This window comes from Leuresthes tenuis, unplaced genomic scaffold, assembly GCF_036924035.1.
Source record: "Leuresthes tenuis unplaced genomic scaffold, fLeuTen1.0.hap1 SCAF_16, whole genome shotgun sequence".
Lineage (NCBI taxonomy): Eukaryota > Metazoa > Chordata > Actinopteri > Atheriniformes > Atherinopsidae > Leuresthes > Leuresthes tenuis.
In genome coordinates, this window is record NW_027325370.1 from 3,018,953 (window position 1) to 3,037,396 (window position 18,444).

General features: G+C 44.4%; 1 protein-coding gene across 1 annotated transcript in view; it reads right to left on the reverse strand.

The window, feature by feature from the left end:
- The window catches only part of plxnd1 (plexin D1), a 63,325-nt gene that overhangs the window by 25,338 nt on the left and 19,543 nt on the right, over positions 1–18,444 (reverse strand). The window contains exons 8-18 of the mRNA XM_072366306.1: positions 16,419–16,518; positions 15,430–15,528; positions 14,020–14,109; positions 13,712–13,820; positions 11,492–11,649; positions 8,310–8,455; positions 4,112–4,217; positions 2,676–2,815; positions 2,145–2,324; positions 1,816–1,900; positions 1,440–1,709 (exon numbers count right to left, since the gene is read on the reverse strand). Coding sequence (XP_072222407.1) covers positions 1,440–1,709; positions 1,816–1,900; positions 2,145–2,324; positions 2,676–2,815; positions 4,112–4,217; positions 8,310–8,455; positions 11,492–11,649; positions 13,712–13,820; positions 14,020–14,109; positions 15,430–15,528; positions 16,419–16,518 — 1,483 coding nt within the window. The remainder of the gene's footprint in view (positions 1–1,439; positions 1,710–1,815; positions 1,901–2,144; positions 2,325–2,675; positions 2,816–4,111; positions 4,218–8,309; positions 8,456–11,491; positions 11,650–13,711; positions 13,821–14,019; positions 14,110–15,429; positions 15,529–16,418; positions 16,519–18,444) is intronic.

Consider the following 18,444-nt stretch of genomic DNA (forward strand, 5'->3'; position numbering starts at 1 on the left):
AGGATGATAGCAAACAAAACCCACCCACATTCCAGTTCCTTAATATAGGATCTGGCTGGCTAACAAGCTCCCTATCAAACAACCCCACCCCCCCCCCCCTCACTTCCCCTAAACTCCACCACAAGTGGAATCCACCTTCTTAAAGAGAAGAAACAGGAAAAAACAGTCGAGCTGCTTTTTCTAGCACGCACAAACACATAAAGGAAGTGGCATCATGTTCAGATTTGCCCAGCTGTGCTTTTCCTATGTCGCATGGTGTCACAGCCAGCAGCCTTCTAGGGTGATAAATTCATGCGGACAGGTGCTTACATCAGCCAGAACACAGGGACGTGGGACCTCCTACTAAGCTGCCACTGCACCCTACCCCCCCCCCCCCCCCCCCCCCCCCCTCACACCCCCAACAGATTACAACATGTTAAAGAGGACAGGGCCTTTGATGTATTCTAGGTGCCTCTGGTTTATGTGAATATGAATAACAACACACTCTGCAGTGTTAGTTCACCTTTAAATCCACAATACAACATAGGAAATATCATCACTTGTTAGAGGTTATGAATGATTGTCTGTTATTCAATTTGGCCTGATGGTATTTATAGTTCAGATCTGATCATTTATAATTAGGGAAAGATGAATGTAAGTCAGCTGGCATATTTTTCCAGTTTTTTTTCAACCAAAATAGTGGAATTGGCTGGGTAGCCTTGACCCCAGATGGTTAATCCTGACTTTTTATATCACCATAAAGCTGACATTTGTTCGTTTTGACTATGAAATTTGGTTATTCATCTTCCTTAGTCCCTTAAAGGGGAACTCCGGTATTTTTAAACCTTATTTCTAGCATAAAATACGTTCATCTGCTCACAGAGAACAGTTTGGTGAAAGTCGGCGTCCTTCAGAAGATATTTAGATAACTGGAGATCCATATAACGGAGTGAACGGGGCTTAGAGGATGCAGCCTCTAAATAAGGTATTATCTGTCTTTATTTCACCAATACTTTAAGAAGAATGAATGAATGAACGTGTGCTATAGCTCTGTTAGCTCATAGCTCTGTTATGTGGCTACTTGCAGCTATAGGAGAGCTAACGGAGGGATTTCTACACAGGCACTCTACTGGGACCACTTCAGGTTTAAAAATACCAGAGTTCCCCTTTAACTGTGACAACTTTGGTTATCTAGTTACTTTTCCACCTGGGCCAACATAAAGGGCAAAATATCCGTCCAACATTTATTTTATCCCCACATATCTGCAAAAAAACAGCAGAAACTCCCAAAAGCTTCAAATGTCTGTTATTTTTAGTGCTGATTTGGTGGAATTATAAACGGCATTGCTGAGGATTTTTGTTGGATAAGATTAAAATGCTTTTTAACAAAAGTCAACTATTCTAAAAGGTCAACGACACTGACCGAAAACATCCGGGCAAGGATCAGTTCTGTCACTCACATTGATGATGAGAGTCAGTGGCTCTCCTGAATGGTGTTTAATCAGCTTCTCCTTGTTGGCGGTGAAGAACTGAGGGTCCTCCACATATTCCAGCAGGAAATTGCTTTTATGAGGCTCCTCCTCATCTTCGTCTGGCTCGTTATCAGAGGAGGATGGGCTGTCCCCGGTGTAGGAGACTTCATTCAGAAAGAACTGCACGGAGGTCTCCTGAGACTGGCTGGATGGCGGGGACGGGCAGCTAATTGTGGAGGGGGAGAGCACTTCACAGCGCTGCGAAAGGACCAGAGAAAGAAGTATAAAAGTAAATTATATTCTGGGTTATCACATGAAAGGACTCAAAGAGATGCATCATGTATAAAGGGTATCAATCACTCACAGATTCTCCGATTTCCAGCACATTCATGGTGACACTCTGCACCAGATCGAAACCCTGGCCTGTTACGGTGATGATCCTGCCACCACTGCGGGACACAAGAACAGAGTCTAATGCACCGAAATGAGAAATATGATGAGATTTTATGCTAAATTAGTGGCCAGTTAAGGCCCACACATGATCAAAGACAGGACTGTCCGGTTGGGCTTTGTTATTCGGAGCATAAGAGGATAAAAAACAACATTTCAGTTCTGATGTGCGACTTGAAAACCTCGCAGAAACTGCAAAGTCAATGTTTTTGATTCCTCTGGGGCGTGTGGCGGTCTACCCACCTGAGGAAACTCTTCTTCGGGTGGATGGAGCTGATAATAGGGTTCCTCTCATACGTGTACGTGGTATTAAGCTCCAAACCCTGACAAGGACGGTCCTCGAACTCCACGCACACGGCTACTGACTCGGTATTCGCCTGCAAGGCTGGAGGCATGATACAGCCAAGCATCTGTTCTGTTTTCCTGCAAGAAGAGGAAAAAAAGGAGCGTTAAACAGTTAAACAGTGTTAAACTGCACAAAATGTGATAAATAAGTATCAGATTACAGTTAAAGTTGTGTTTATAGCAGCTTGGGAGAGTTTCACAGAAGCCATCGAGCTATTTTGGTATGCGCTATGGCAACAAGTGCAAGTGCTGAATTGAATTGTGTGAAGTGAAGTGAAGTGAAGGCCTTGCAAAGCAGTACAGCCTGAATATTAATCATCTCTTCTAGCATTTGGTGTCCATGATTTAGAAATAATGCCACTGATGTGAGGGAAGCCAATGAAACACAACTGAAGCAAAAGCAAAATGCTGAAAATAAGTTGCACTCACTCTATGATTCTGCATTCCTGCGTGTTGTTGACCTTGACTCTGACCTGAGAGCCGATGTCCAGATGTTGCCCACTGATGGTCACTCTCGTTCCTCCAGCACGAGAGCCGTTCACGGGCTTCATGGACAGCAGCTTTGGGATCTGCATTTAGAGGAGAAATCCAGCATATGACAAACTCCACATCAGATTTATCCCAGCATCTGTCCGTGGACGAATCGAAACAAGGTTACCCAAACCGTGTTTCTGCTCTGTGGTAGCTTTCTTCACGCCAACTACAAGCTCTCTAAGGTTCAAATGTCCAGTTTTACAGATTGGCTGAGGCAGCTGCTGACTATAACAGTAAATTAGTGAAGAAAACTGCGAAGACAGCCCACGCTGCAGTATGTTAAAGTAGTGAGGAAGCCAACAGGCCTCTGGGCTCAAGCTAGCAGGACAGCTATGCTGTTTTGTGACTAAGACACAAATATGCTCATGCATACATATGAATACCTGCATGTGCTGTGAGTCAAACATATACACTTATACACACACACATATATATAACGGGTCCTTGGGCGAATATGAATATCCCCGTTCAGCTCTGCAGTTACCAGCATCAGCATTCCTGCTCTTTCTAAACTTTCTATCCCCGCCATGAACCTCGCCTCCAGGGAAGCCTCTTATCCTCACTGACAGGATTCACTTCCTCACAGCGCAGGGATGGGGCAGACCTATTGTGTGTTGGTGTGCAAGAGTGGGCGTAAGGAGGCAGATGTTTCCGTCAAAAGATTTTGAGGAAGGAGATGCAGTGGAGACACACATCCTGTCTCCAAAACTGTTTTTCCCTCTCTCACGTCTTTCCCTCAGCCCAAATCAAATCGAGCTTCTTCGAGGAGTTCCCACAACCGCTCGACTTAACGGTTTGTTGTCTTAGATTTTATTCATCTTTATGTACTCAGACGGGTTTCCAGTCGGGGGGTTATTTCCCTCATGCACAGAGCTGCTCTCAGAAGCTGCTGAAATGATAAAGTGATTCACGAAACACTTTGTTTATGAACAAAGAGAAGCAGAGGACTTACACGGGGTTTTCCATGGGTTGAATATTCCAATTCCAATGAGAGACTGTGTGGGTAGAGGTCAATTAACACAAAGCTAGCTCCCCTGGACCAGTGATAAATTCAGAGCAAAGGAACATTCCAACATTCACCATATTTGTTTTTGCTGGCTGAGAGAGACAAATGACAATGGTGCTGAGCTGCAGCTCGGATGGACGTTTGAAGATTCCCACACACTAGCATTCCTCTGAATCATAAAATGCATCTGCTAACACTCAGCTGACACACTCGGGAAGGCTTTCCCAGTGGGAAACCAGGGAAAAAGAGCATAGAAGAAGAATGTGGAGGAAGGGACGGATAGAACAAAAATTAGCAGCAAAGTGGGAGGCTCGAGAATACTCACTAAGTATGAAAAGCTCTCCTTCGATGAGCCCGTCCCACTCTGATTCACCTCCACGTTGACGTTATCCGTCCTGTCATGCTCTGTCCTCCCAGTGCGACACACCAGCCTGGAGACAGTTAATAAAACCCCAATATGGATAAGACTCACAGAAAAAACACAGCGCTTCATCTTGATTTAATAAAGCAATATAATAAAAAAAAAAGATTTTACTCAACTCAAATTGCAAGTGAGGCTAATCTGATCATGACAGCCAAACAAAGATGCATAATTAATCTTGGAGAATGGTCGTAATGAACTAATTCATCACTCCCTATTGCATTTACATATGGAATCAAATAAAGCCTTGAGATATCAGATATTAGCAGATGTAAAGTTCAAAGCTCCTCTGACCAGATGCGTCTAACCACAGAGGAGATTAAGGGTCTGCTGAGGCTTGCTCTCTCGCCTCATGGCTGTGATTAAACCCTCTGCCACCGGTGCACACTCTGCAGGGACGTCTCGTATTATTGACACGGTGTGCAGAGGCTCGGGGACCCACTGCTCTGGGACCTCACTGGGATAAATGTACCGGGGGTGGGATACAACCTTTATCGCCTCACATGATCCCCCTCCAGCTTGACAGCCTGTCGGTTTATTTAGTCAGGTGCCTGCTGCTACAGTGGTTAGAAATTCTCAGCTAGCAGTCGTATGATTGACGGAGGGATCGTGGGGAATTTGCATAAGTGGAGGAGCTGTGTTTCATGTAGGATGAGGCTGGGCTGGGGTCAAGCTGTCATTGCTGAGAATAGATAGAAATCCTTATTTTAGTGTGTTTTTAAGCATTAAGCCTTATCCAACTCAAACTAAAATGCGCTCTTGTGTTGAATGAAACTACACCCGAAGCACAGTAGCATTTAATGAGTCCAATTAAAGCACGGATTTAGTTCATTTTGCCTGAGTTGCTGTGGGAAAAAATACCCAAATGACCTGCAGTAACAGCCATCTGTTGATAACTGCATCTACATCACAGCTCATTAATGACAGGAACGTCAGGTAAAGAATGTCACTGCCCCTTGAATCAAACTCCCGTAAGATACCTGGCATGAGAGCGCTCTTTGAGAAACTAAATTAAACACGATAACATTCAAAGAAATAAGCGACGGTGGAGGCTGAATCAGCCTGAGCTTGAGGCTCCAAGTGTTATCAAAACACTTTTGCTTTTGAAACACAATGACAAAGATTATTCTGTGTATGAAAGACTAACAGTAATTCATTTATTCTGATGAATACTAACAAAGGCTCAGGAGCAGGTGAAAGCTGTGGTGGAGTTATAAAATCCTTCTGAAGAACAGAGAATTAACATTTCATAATCGCACCAAAGTATTAAAAATGGTGGAAAACAGTGACTGAATTGTTTCAGCTATGATTTAAATAAATGGTAAATGTTTTATGGCACACAGCTACATCCCTGCAGCAGGTGTTCATCACATCTTCATCCGTCTGACCAATAATCCATCACCAAAACTTAGCGAAACCACCGCAAAACGTCCTAATTTATCATCAAAGTGGTTGCTAAATGAATTCCTCTCAATTGATCAATCAATGCAGCCTTTCCTGAACTACATAATAATTACTCCTGATGATAAAAATGAGATAATGGACTCTGGGTTTGAGCCTGAATGACTGAAACACAGCTATTAAAGGCCCCTCCATGCCTTTTCCATGTTGTAATCCTCTAATACTTTCCCCAACCTCCTGCAATCAGATTAAAGGAAAAGAAAACCTTTTGGAAGACTTGGCGAAGCCCACATATATCTCGGCGTGTTTATGCGTGCGTGAGTGGAGTTGTGATGTTGATACAGCGTGATCCCAGTCAAAAGACAAGCTGACTCCCGGGAGGAGCAAACAGAGCCTGGAGTGACCTCTGCTCCACATTCCAGTGCTGCCGCACTGCAGAGATATTATGGGCTTCACAGGGCAATATTTGGGCAACTGCTGGAGTGCTTCTTGTCCTTTCCCCGAGAGAAGCTGATGAGGATCATCAACAAACAAGTCTGTACGTGTCTGGATGCAAGCGTTGTCTAATAAAAGGACAGGGTGAAGGCCACTTATGGTTCGTATGGATATGATGGGGAGGGCAGCGGGAAACATTTGAGCCAAAGATCCGGAGAAGCTCTCCCATAAATGAGGTGGACCCAGACTGACTCTGCCATTAATTAACATGTCAAATCCGACTGAGAAATGTTTTCTCTACGTACATCTTCTGGCACTCAGAGGGAAACTTTCACCTTTCAGCACCTGTCTTAACAGTCCTTTACAGACTTTACACTGAAAATCTGATGAACAGGTTGGGATTATTTCTGCAAAACACTTACTGAAGTCTTCAGAGGCTTGGATGGTGGGATAGATGAGCTCATATCTAGTAACCGTGCAGGTGTGGTCAAAGTCCAATGTGCTGACAGAGTCGGATGCTCTGTCGTGTTATGATTCGTCAGAACAAATCCCAGCAGTGAGGATGTGCTTCGCCGTCATGGCAGCCAGCCTCGGGAACCAATGAGGTATGATGACACGCGATGACATCACCCTGACTTACGGGTCACCCTGGTGACCTGGTTTTAAAGCAAAGTCTGGCTTTAGTGGAGCAAGACCAGGTAAAGACCAGAGTTACTGACTTCCACTGAGTTCTGTGGTGCCTGTGTCAAAGTGCTCCTGTCTCCATGGTGACAGAGATGGACCCTGAGCTAGGGGAGGATAATGAGTCATTTTGAAATGAGAGGTGTTCTGCATGATGATAAATTAGCCTCATGAATACATGAAAACTGAACTCCACAGTCAGATAACCCAGGGAGAGTGACTCAACTCGGGGGTTCCCTTAAAACTTAAAAACTTCAATCTACAATCACAATTTCAGTGCAGTAAATGGGTTGTTATGCAACATTTTATGACCATAAGAACAACTTCTGATGGACTGATTTATATGGAACAGACCAGGCAGAAATTTGCTTCCCTAAAAATGCCCGTTGTGTGGATATCAGCTGACAGGAACCAGGAAACGGAGTCCACAAACGTGTCAGAAATGCACTTACATGTAGAGCATTGTGTGCATATGCAGCTATAACACATCTGACCACACACTTATCACACATTAAACAAATGAGTTCACTCGCCAGCATTAGCGTCGCCATCTGCACTGATAACCATCCTCTCACAGACTGAAAGCTGCCGGTTAGTCGCTCTCCTTCTGCTTTCTGAGCAGTTAGGGTAGAGAAGCATGAACTCTTTAGCTGCTAAAGGTCCAAAGTCCAGGTTCTCTCAGTCCACTGCATGCAGCGGTGCTGTTGTTCGGGTCTCTGAACTGTTTTGTCATTAAAGCATTCATTTAATGTTCCTATTGCAAGTTAAACTCCAATTTAATGTAAACAAGGCAATAAAACAGGATTTGCTTTAGGGCTAACTTGTAATTGTTGAATTGTGTCCAGTGGTTCTTAATCAGATCTCTACTTCTTGATTTATACATTTGAGCAGCAGCGGTGGCCGACTTACAAATGCTTTATGTCCATATCTATAAATAGCACATACTTAGGTTGCTATTTATACTTTGCTTAATGCGCGATGGTGTCATTTACATTAAGGATTATCCTCAAAAGCTCAAACTTCGGTGTTATTTCTCCTTTATTAAGTTGCATTATCTTCACACGCTTCCACATATTTTCCACAGCGACCTTGAAAGCAACAAAAGCCCGTTTAGCTTTAATATTTCACAGTAAAACTCCAGATATGACGCGAGAGATTTGTTGCCCTTCAAATGTACTTTAACGCTGGTTGTTTTTGAAGATTTGTTTTTGATTCGGACCTTTTTGCACTCGTCAGGGTTTCTGTCAGTAACTCTGAGAAATCTCCTTTACTTTTCCCTTTGTGACTATTTCTGCGTGAACTCGCACCTGCCAGAAAGCGTGTCGGGTTGCCATGACAACATGTAATTGCCACCTATCATCACAAGTCCTGGCTGCAACATTACTGCATATTTTAACAGGGCCCTGTTAAAAATATCCCACTGATGTATGGGGCAAGGTTAGCTCTGCCATCTTGCCATTTTGACCGTGTAGATAATAAAATTCATTAAATGCAAGAAGGAACTCGTCTGCAAACGCTGCTGTGGTTGAGAACAGCTGACTGCTAAATTTGCGAATCATCCAGGGCTGCGTGTTGCAATACTTACTCGACGGAGACAGTGTAGCGCTCGGGTAGTAGATCACACGGCACCGTGCCTATCAGCACCCTCACTGCCTCAGCCCTCCGGCCCAGGTTCCTGCCCTGTACTGTCAGCAGTGTGCCACCTTCCACGGGACCCCTCAGGGGGGAGATCTGACAAAGACAGCGTAAAACAATGAACACGGGGAAATAAAAGCCTGTGAAAAAGTTGTAATGTTCACAATGAATTAGAGCTCATAAGTAGATTACCTCCAGACAAGACTCAACTAACGATGGGTGCTAATTAACATGAGATAGAATAAAGAGAATAGAGGTGGTGTATCTGATTCTGACTTGGTGTGTGGCACCCACAGAGATGAGGATGTAATTGAATAGACACGGTCCAGGTATACACACACAAAGCTGACTCTTAGCTGTGCCAGTCTGAGACTCCACAGCCTCTAATCCTCTACAGCACATGCAAATCAAGAGCAGCCTAAGAGCCCCCTTCACATCCCACAAGAGACAGACAGAGTGAGAAAGTAAGGGCTGGAGAGGCTGGGTGGAGAGCGCAGCAGAAAGGTGGATGAGTGGGGAGGCAATTTAGAGAACCGAGTGTCGAGAGGAGAGTGAATGCTGATGATGGTGGTGAGAGAGCAAAGCCTCAACAGGGGAATTAATGCACAGTGCCTTTCCCTTTCATCTGTTTTCCTGCGTCTGCTCTGTCAAATTCCTTCGTCCTGTTTCTGCTGCACGCTGCATCATTTCAGCCCTCATCTTTGCTTCCTTAAGAAAGGAGAAGAAACGTCACCTCCTCAGGCCCCGTGAAAACGACTTTAAAAGATAGCATCACCGTGGCCAAGATGGAAGCAATCTACCATCATGTTGCCACTGAAGCTTCTCCGAATAACCTCCAGGCTGAGGTCAGACTGACCCCTCGGTGTCATTAGCCCGGCTCCGGCTCTATCAGAAACTGAGCTGAGGAATGAAAACAAAGCTTCTACTTGGTCTCCGTGAGAGGAGAAGGTCTGGCTCAACACAGGAGTGGCAGCACGTGTAAATAAACCCCGTGTTTCCCAGCTAAATGGGAAAGTATATCTTTTATTACTGCGTTAAAACAAACAGCTGGAAACCAGTGTGTTTTTGTGAGATCTGCAGCACAGGAAATGATTTTTTTCATGAAGCTAATTTTGCGAGACCACGTCCACCACGTGCACACGCACACGCACGCTTTCCTCCCCAAAAGCAGAACCAAATGCTTTTATGCACCTGATCCATGCAGCATATCAGACAAGCAAGAAAGCAGCTGTCTGTTAACACCAAGCATATCATAGCACCTACTGCGGTGTGTCTCTGTGGTACCACCAGGAATTGATTTCAACATCAGCTTCCACACTGTTCATTTGCACCTCTTACAAGTCTGTGGGTCTTGATTTACGGAACAAACTCTGCCAGGTCTTCAGGGAGATCGAAGGGTGTGAGTGTGTCTGCGAAAGCCTCCAGACGGAAGGCTGGAGCTATTAAACACATACGAGGGGCAGATTATTCCTCTCTCAAACAGTGCATCTACCCGCCCAGGATGAAATAGCAAATTGATAATGAAAAACACGGGCTTCTTTTTATTTGTTTTTTCCCTCTGAGTAGATTGTTTAGCAGTCAGGGCTTTCGTCTTCCTCCTGTCGGTCCGGCACCTCCGCATCACACTAATCAAGGAGGACGTGAAGACAAAAACAGGAAGAAAGATCCTCACTGTACTCTTCTCCACCCTGTCCCACACACCCTGCAGCCTCTCTCCCAACCCATTCGGCTCCTTTTCATGTTGTGGATAAACTGCGTTTGTCAGTTCCTGCTTTGCATGTTTTCTTTTACAGCGGTGGACTAGCCTACACATGACACGGGAACAAAGAGCCTGCAGGGATAATAAATGTCTCCTTTGTATGCTGCCAATGCATTGAGCAGGGAGCATTTTTCACAATTAGGTGGCAAAGTTTAGCGAATAATGAAATCCTCTAGTTTAATATTGATATTCCGACATTAGTATCTCGAGATAAAGACTGTATGTGACATTTATCATTATCTTAGCAGCAGAGACTGAAACAAAGCTGCTACAGTATGTGTTTGTGTGTGAATGTTTGGGGAGAGTGGGTCGTTTTTTCTTTCAGCAAGCTGGAGTGCTTGGGCTCTAACCCCTGTGGATTCTCTGGGAAAACACGGCTGCCAAAGCATTGCATCACACACCCCACTGAACCACAGCCCGAGTATCCTCTTTCTACAACCCGCCCTCCTGCAAGAGCAAGTTGGGAGTGTGAGAGAGGGAGAGAGAGAGCTGCAGCAATGGTCTACCCACGCGTCCAGCGTCTCTGTCCAGCTAGCTTCACTCGCGTAAGAAGTCCAAATGAGTTGGACTCTCACACAGCATCCTGTTAGTCACAGTATGCTGACAGCTACAAAGAATGAGGGATAATCACGAATGCTTCAATATGGTGTGTTTGTGTGACAGATTGCGGGCTTATGTGTGTGTGTGTGAGAGTCTGTCTGCTTTGTTCTGCTTGCTTATTCTCCCGGGCCGACCAGGTTTTATCTACAGGAAGTTCAGGCCGACTGGGTCTCATCTGAGCCATACTTCCCATGACCGCCGACCATGGCTGTGCTGATACAAGCTGCAGAAAAGGCTTGGAGGATGACTCTACACCCCCCGCCATTACAGTTGAATACGGTCGTGTAAATGAGCTCCATAAGCTGTCTGAGGGAAGTCTCTGTCAGTAATCACGATGACATGACCGCAGTCAGATCCTGTGTTAGATAAACGCCCCTTAACTGCTTTTAAGAGTGCGGTTTTGCTCCTGTTGTGGTTAAAAGTCGAAAATCCCTCATGGCTGCTTTTTTTTTGTCTACATAAAGAGCTTTAAGCATATAGCTCTCAGACCCCAGTCCACAGACTTCACACACACGTTGTTGTTATGCAGGGCGGAAGGTGCTCCCAGGCCTACCTGAGTGATTGCAGATCCACTCAGCTGTGTCCCATGAGGGCTGTGGCTTAGTGTTATTACTGAGCTGCTTTAATAAGACCAAACACTTCTCAGCCGCTGACACTGGACAGACAGGCTAAAGTCGTACCGCACCATTTGAAAATGGAGCCTCCGCACTACGGAAAGGAGGTGAGGGTGCAGGAAGATGAATAAAAGTACCTTTAGTCCTCTGTATTCTTACCTTGTGGATCTCCGGAGCGGGACACTGATCCCTTATTGGCTGGCAGTCATCCCTTGGCTTGCAGCCATTTTCGCACCAGCCACAGAGGTGTCCACGATCCTCGCGTCCCCAACATTGGGAACAGTCTGAACTACCCACTCTGCAGTTGTACACCTCCACTAGAAGGAAAAAGGTGGCAGGGGAGAGACACAAAGGCGATTGTAAAACAGCTATAGGTGGAAAGTAACCAAATATATCTGCTTCTTCATTTCATCTTGTTCTATTCTTTCTGCTCCACTTATATTTGACAGATTACATGCAATAGATGTTATAAAAAGCAATTCTGAAGAGTTAACGAGTTCTGCAGCCTATTTAACCGATGCTATAGGTCATAAAACATGCTCCATCGCTCCATCCTTCAGCTTTTAAATGTGATGCAAACTGTTTTATTATTATTTCATGAAATGTGGTGAGAATATGTTCCTCTGTGGATTTAAGAGATTTTTTTTGTCGTCTGTGGACATGTTTGAGTTGCTAGTTCATGTTAAGCTGTGAGACTGGGTTAGTAAATCAGAAACTGTGGTTTTGTAAGTATTCCAGACTTCATCGTTTCCTGGAAAAGAGGAAGAGAAGAAAGAGAAAAGAAAAGAAAGAGGAGAGGGAGGAAAGAGAGCACCCAGCAACAAGGAATTATAGAAAAAAATGGCCAAAATCTACATATGTTTCTGACTTTAATGAATTCTTACGACCCTCCTCTCTGACTATGAGATCACACAGATGCAAACAGCGCTCTGGTTATTCATCCCTGTAAATATGAACATTTCTACCAGTTTCTTTGTCTTCTAATGTAAATATAAATGTAAATGTTCTTTATTTCTACAGCCCTTTACAACAATCCATTTCGGTGTAACCAAAGTGCTTTACAGCAGATAATAAATAAAGAAAAGAATAAGTACAAAACAATAAAATAACAGTAAACGCAATAAAATGCAGCAAAATTGAATAAGATAATATAAAAGAGTCACCATACTACTGGGTATTAAAAGCCATCTGAAATAAGTATGTTTTTAGCCCTGATTTAAAGAGGCCCAGGTCAGAAATAAGACTAATGTCTTAATTAAAGCGGTGTATAGTCTGATGATGTCATATGTTGGATAATATCAGTCAGAATGACTAAAACGCTTATTTTATGTTAATATTCATACAAATTGCTGGTAATAACTAGATAATTCCAATTATTCATACATGACCTTGACATGTAATGCATGTTTCTTCCACCACTTGAAACCATGTCTGATCTGCTTAACGCGCATCACTTCAGGTATTTTTCTCCATAACTTACGTGAACCACATGGACGGCGTGCTCTGAATAAACAGCATTCGGAGGATGATGTATTCATGGCTATAAAAATAAACCAGGAACGAAAAAGGAGACGTGTTGGAGTGGATGAGAACAAATCTGGGGAAAACAGATGATTACGTCTGCGTTCCAAAGTGCCTCCCAGCGAGAAGTCCCATTTGCATTCCTGCATGTGCATCTGTGCACGTGATTGTTAGCATATTAGCGTGTGATAAAGTATGTGTCATGGTGAAATCTGATGACTTTGCATGTTTAAAGCGACTGTCCTGTCTGTTTAACAGCGTCTGGCAGCGGCTCGGGGCTGTTGTTCACATGGTAGACATATGGTCTGTGAACACCACATCTGGATCTGGGACAGGCAAAGACTTGGCTTGAAGCTGCCAAGTTCAACAACATACGCCACTTCTCATCATCCCGCTGTTGTCATGGAGCTCAGATTGTATTTGCAACAATAGATTTGGACATTGCTTGTAAGAGGCAGGGAAAACACTTTAAACTGCAGCTGCCTATGGTCTGTAATTATTATGTGTAATTAGGCATCACCAGAATATAACATTATGGTAAATTACCGGTTGTTGGCAAATTATGTGTTGTAATACGTAAACTGCTATCATTACAAGTGAGAGACAGTTTTACATTGTCTATTCCTGTAAGGGACTCTGCTATTTTTCTACAGGTTCAATCAAATCTACCATCTCATCAGAAAACATCTGCACACAGGTGAGATGCATTCTGGGAGCAAAGTGTCAGATTCTTTATTTTGGAGATGGTTTTAATCACTGCAACTATATCTCAGAGCTTAGAGAGAGATTCCAGCCAAGCAGAGAGGGCTGTATTTTGTTATTTAGCAGGTCTCCTTAATCATGGGTTTTACGTCTTACCTCTTATGGGCTGAGGGCTGTCAATGAATATATCCTCCCTGTCACCACTGAAGTATTCTCCTCTCCTCAGGCTGAGGTGGTAAATCTGACTCCTCTGCTCAGTGAAGAGCTAAATGAACAGAGAGGTAAAAACAGTGCAAATACACCTGAGTTACATGTAATTCTGCTGCTTTAGATAATAACGGGTTCTCAGTCAACTCATAAATAACACTTTGAAGTGATCACATCAAAAACAACTTACAAATAAGGTTGAAACTAACAATAGAGAGCGAAGCAGCTATTTCTGACGGGTCATCAGCTGTACTTACTGTCACCCCGCTGCACTTGACAGTCGAGTTATCCTGCCACACGGCCTCATAACGCTGCTCTGTTCCAAAGTCACACTCCAGCTTCTCGCCCTGTGATGTAAAACACTCACATTAAGCAAAGTAAAGTATTTACACAAGGAAAACGCGAAACTATACCTTCCAATAATGAGATAATCGCCGCCTTAGCACTAAAACTTAAAAAGCAAAGTAAATTTCTGCTCAGCCGAACATGTCTGGTAACAATTGTCGGCTCCAAAAGAGCCGCAGGAAGCTGAAATAACCCACAATAATTGTGCCTGCCAGGAAAAGACGTTCAAAATTCATATTCATAAACATCTGGAGTCCCGCACCTCTGCAATTCATATGGGAGTCAGAATAATGAGTGTGAATTTATTCTTCTCAAAATGAGTGCTCCGAGTTTCGCTGAGCCAAGATATGTGAAATTGGAACCATAAAGAAGCTGAGAAAGGAAAGAGCAGTAAAGAATAAGTGCTTAAAGTGGAGTCCAGTCAGCCTAAACTGGTCCACTGCGATTGGCCACTCCAGGATTCAGGGAGATGCTTGTATTTCTGGCCACTGACAGGTCCTTGTTTTCCTCATTTTCTTGTCATTAAATGTTTTGCGAACCTGTTTTATCACAGCTAACTCAGATTTCTCTGCCCCTTTTAGTGGGAGTGTGGGAACAAAAGCAGAACCGTGACGCGTTTTGTGAGGGGTGCTGAATTTGATTGACAGCCCATTTCCTGCTTTGCTGACTCGCAGACGAGATGAAGACATTATTCAAACAATGTCAGTTTGTATAAACTTTCATAACGAGGAGCAGAACGAACGGCCAATCGCATCGAGGCTATCCTCAAAGTGTGTGTGACTCAACGTCTGTCTCCATAGCAACACACCAGGAGACGGCTGGAGAGGGCAGCCAGGGTTAGGCGTGTGACTGACCACGCCTGGCAACTCGTCAGCACTGGAATTTTTAGCAGATCCCAGTTTCGTCCCTTTCAGAGGAGCAGGATCAGCTTCCGGCTCACTCATGCATCAACTATAAGAACGGGAGTTTGAAAGCTGATCTGGGAGGACTGGCCGAATTAAATATGAACAAAACAAAGCTCCTCAGACTGTGCTGACGCTTGGCTTCTAGTCACAGTTAGAAAGCAAAGGCCTGGCGTGCTCAGGCAGCTGAGCAGAGAGAGAAATATTCACTCATTCTTCATCATCATCAACATGGAGGACACCCAAACTCAGGTTTTACTCATTCATTGACCCAAATCACAGCACACAAATATCCATCTGTTTTTAGCTCAGCGTGAAGCAAACACACCATATGCTTCTGTTTTATTCTAATCACTTTCACAACATGCATCTTGGAGGAAGTCCAAGTCCAGCTCCATAGCTGGAGGCAGTCTGTCTTACCTCCTGGATGTTGCTCAGGGACAGGGTGAAGTCTTGGGCCGTCCCTGACGGCGATGGAGGAACCTCTGAGGGAACCAGGCTGGGACAGGAAGCTGCACTCTGTGATGAAAGGAGGGGTGTCAGGGGCAGGAAGTGACATGTAAGAGTTAAAGAAAACAATGGCTCCCCCGCACACATCCGCAACCCAAAATACCTGTCCTGTTTATCTGGAGGAGGAGGAAATGAGAGTCTCGCTCAGAGGGTAACAACAATAGCTTCAAATAGAAGGACAATGATTAGAAAAACAGACCTACCGGACACTGTGATGGGCTCAGTATGACCTATATATATATATAAGTAATTACCTGCTTTAAAATGCCTTTATCTGTTTAAAATGGAGGTCACAACACACAAGTTAAACAGCACCAGAGAACTGTGAGCCACATCCTCTCACATCTGACTCGAACTGGCAGTGCGAGTAGAACCAAAACCAGGGGGGGAATAAAACAGGCCACAGGAATAAAAATCCAAAAGAGACTAATTCTCAGTCTGGATGTTGTCAGGAAAATGTCCAGAGGATGGTGATAATTGGTTTCAATGAGGCTGCGCTAGTTTTGGATCAACTTTCAGGGTTTTGCATCCATTTGTGCATCAATTCATACTAAAAATAAAAGGATGTATAAAAAGGAACAGCAACTCCACCCTTTCACTTCATCACACAAAGCTGCCAAAGAGGGAAGTTTCAGAGCAGGTCAGAGGAGCTTTAAAATGGCCCATTAGCCTCTCATGAGCCTGTAAAAGCAGAGCCTCCTGAGATTTTAAAGCTGGTTTCAACATTTTGCTGCAGTTGAGACACTCAGACTGTAGCCCTGCTGTGAGTCACCTCCTGGGTTGCTCTTGCCTAACCAGTCTGGACTCAGACCATTACAGAGCACTTTTTGGACAGCAATGTCTGAGGATTTGACTCCATGCATCTGTCTGGTTGGTGGTGTGGAATGAGAATTTCTCACCTCGAGCAGGTTGTGCCTTGAATCATCTTTACTGGAGACACACAGGTGCTTCTCTGGGTCCCAGTAACACTTCCACTTGGTGCTCAGGCAACTCACGCATCTGACAAAGACATAGGCACACATATGTGGAAAGAATTGAGACACATGGAGCCCAATCGGACCTGTTTTCACTGGTTTATTATCTCCTTGAGATCGTTCCCGTGCAACAGTTGAGTCTGTGGCTAATTCTGAGTGCAACACAAACGGATTACAGGCATCAAAGTTAAGCTTTAATAAAAGGAAGCGATGATTAGTCACAGTAGCAGACGCATTCATTCATTCAGCACAGCCAGCAGAGAGGTCAAACTGGGCCAAATCTGCAGAGATCAAACTCTCTGAAAAACGCTCAGACTGCTAAATGATGATGCGTGAGCACGCATGCTGTCGCCTGTGTTTATATCTCTGCGAGATCAGGCCGAGGTTTACGCTGCCTGCGTGAAGGCATTTCAACAAGAAGGTCCATCAGCACGCCGTTAACTTCTCTCTGGCTCAGAGCCCATGAGCACAGATTAAAGAGGCTCTACAAAGGCTGGATGTGTAGCTGAAAAATGTCTCTTCCAGATAAACTACCTAAATAGAACAGAAGTTATAGGGCGTGCATCATCACGGTGCCTCCGGGAACAGACAGATGTCCCACACTACGGCTGATAGCGCCTCCAGTGATAGCAGCACTCAGGGGGGGTCTCCAGATTAGGTGGAGAGGGGTGAGTGTAAGAGGATGCAGACATGTAATTGAAACGTGTGTGTGTTCTGATTAGAAGCAGACGGACCCCTCCAGGCTCTTATCAGCTGCAGCTTTTCTGTTTTTCCTGACTGAAACACCTATACCTCACCACCCACACACGTGCACACTTTTTATTGCAGCCTGCTGGCGTAAACACACACTCTCCTCGCTTGACCGAGCACTGACAGCAAATACGCTGCGAAACTGCCCCCCCCAGTCATAATGACCACTCACGCACGCACGCACGCACACACGCTAAATACACAGCCAGGCTCGCACTCTCAGGGCCTCTCAGTGGACACGGCGGTTAAACACACATCCTCAATCACATCTCTGTCAAAGAGAAATACGTTGAGCAGAAAAAAAGATCAGTTTCGGGGGGAGCGACACAGAAAGGACATCGAAGGAGGAGCTAAAGGGCAAAGACGGATGAGGAAAGGGAGAAATAAGAGTGAAAGAGACGGATAATTTGAGATAAAAAGCCAATAAAACATGCACACACACACGAAAAGAGCTGTCCCTGAGAGCCAAGAGTGAGACAGGAGTGAGACAGGAGTGAGAGGGCAGGTTAGGTGTTAGACTGGAATGCTCTCATCTGGTTGTCATTAACACTTAGCGAGTGGAAGCGTCTCAGAAGAACTAAACAAACTCACAGAAACACGCACTTTCTTTGAAATCCGTGCAGCCAGATCCAGTTCACAAAAAAAAACTAAAAAAAAACGGTTCCTCCGGTGAGTCATTAGAACATTTTGTGTTGATTTGACGGACAAACATGGAAAATAATTACCAGGGTCGGCCAGAATATTCAGAATCTTAATTGCTGGTGTTGTTGGATATCAGAAACATTACAGATGTCAGAACAATTTGTAATCAAGTCGAACCACCAAATTCAACCCGCCATTGTGCCAAAATTCAAGCTCATCACCCATCCATTGTGTTTACATGCGTAATGTCTGTGGCATTGTGCCCCCCCACCCGGGATCCGGACCAGGAAGGTAACGGGACTAATCACCATCTACGCTGACATCAGTGATGCTGTGGATGTAATAAGCGTTTAGAAAAGAGAAAAGTTGATCAAGCAAAAGGATTTGTCTGCTCACCGAGAACAGTTTGGTGAAAGTCGGCGTCCTTCGGAAGATATTTAGATAACTGGAGATCCATATAACGGAGAGAACGGTGCTTAGAGCCTCTAAATAAGGCATTATCTGTCTTTATTTCACCAATACTTTAAGAAGAATGAATGAATGAACGTGTGCTATAGCT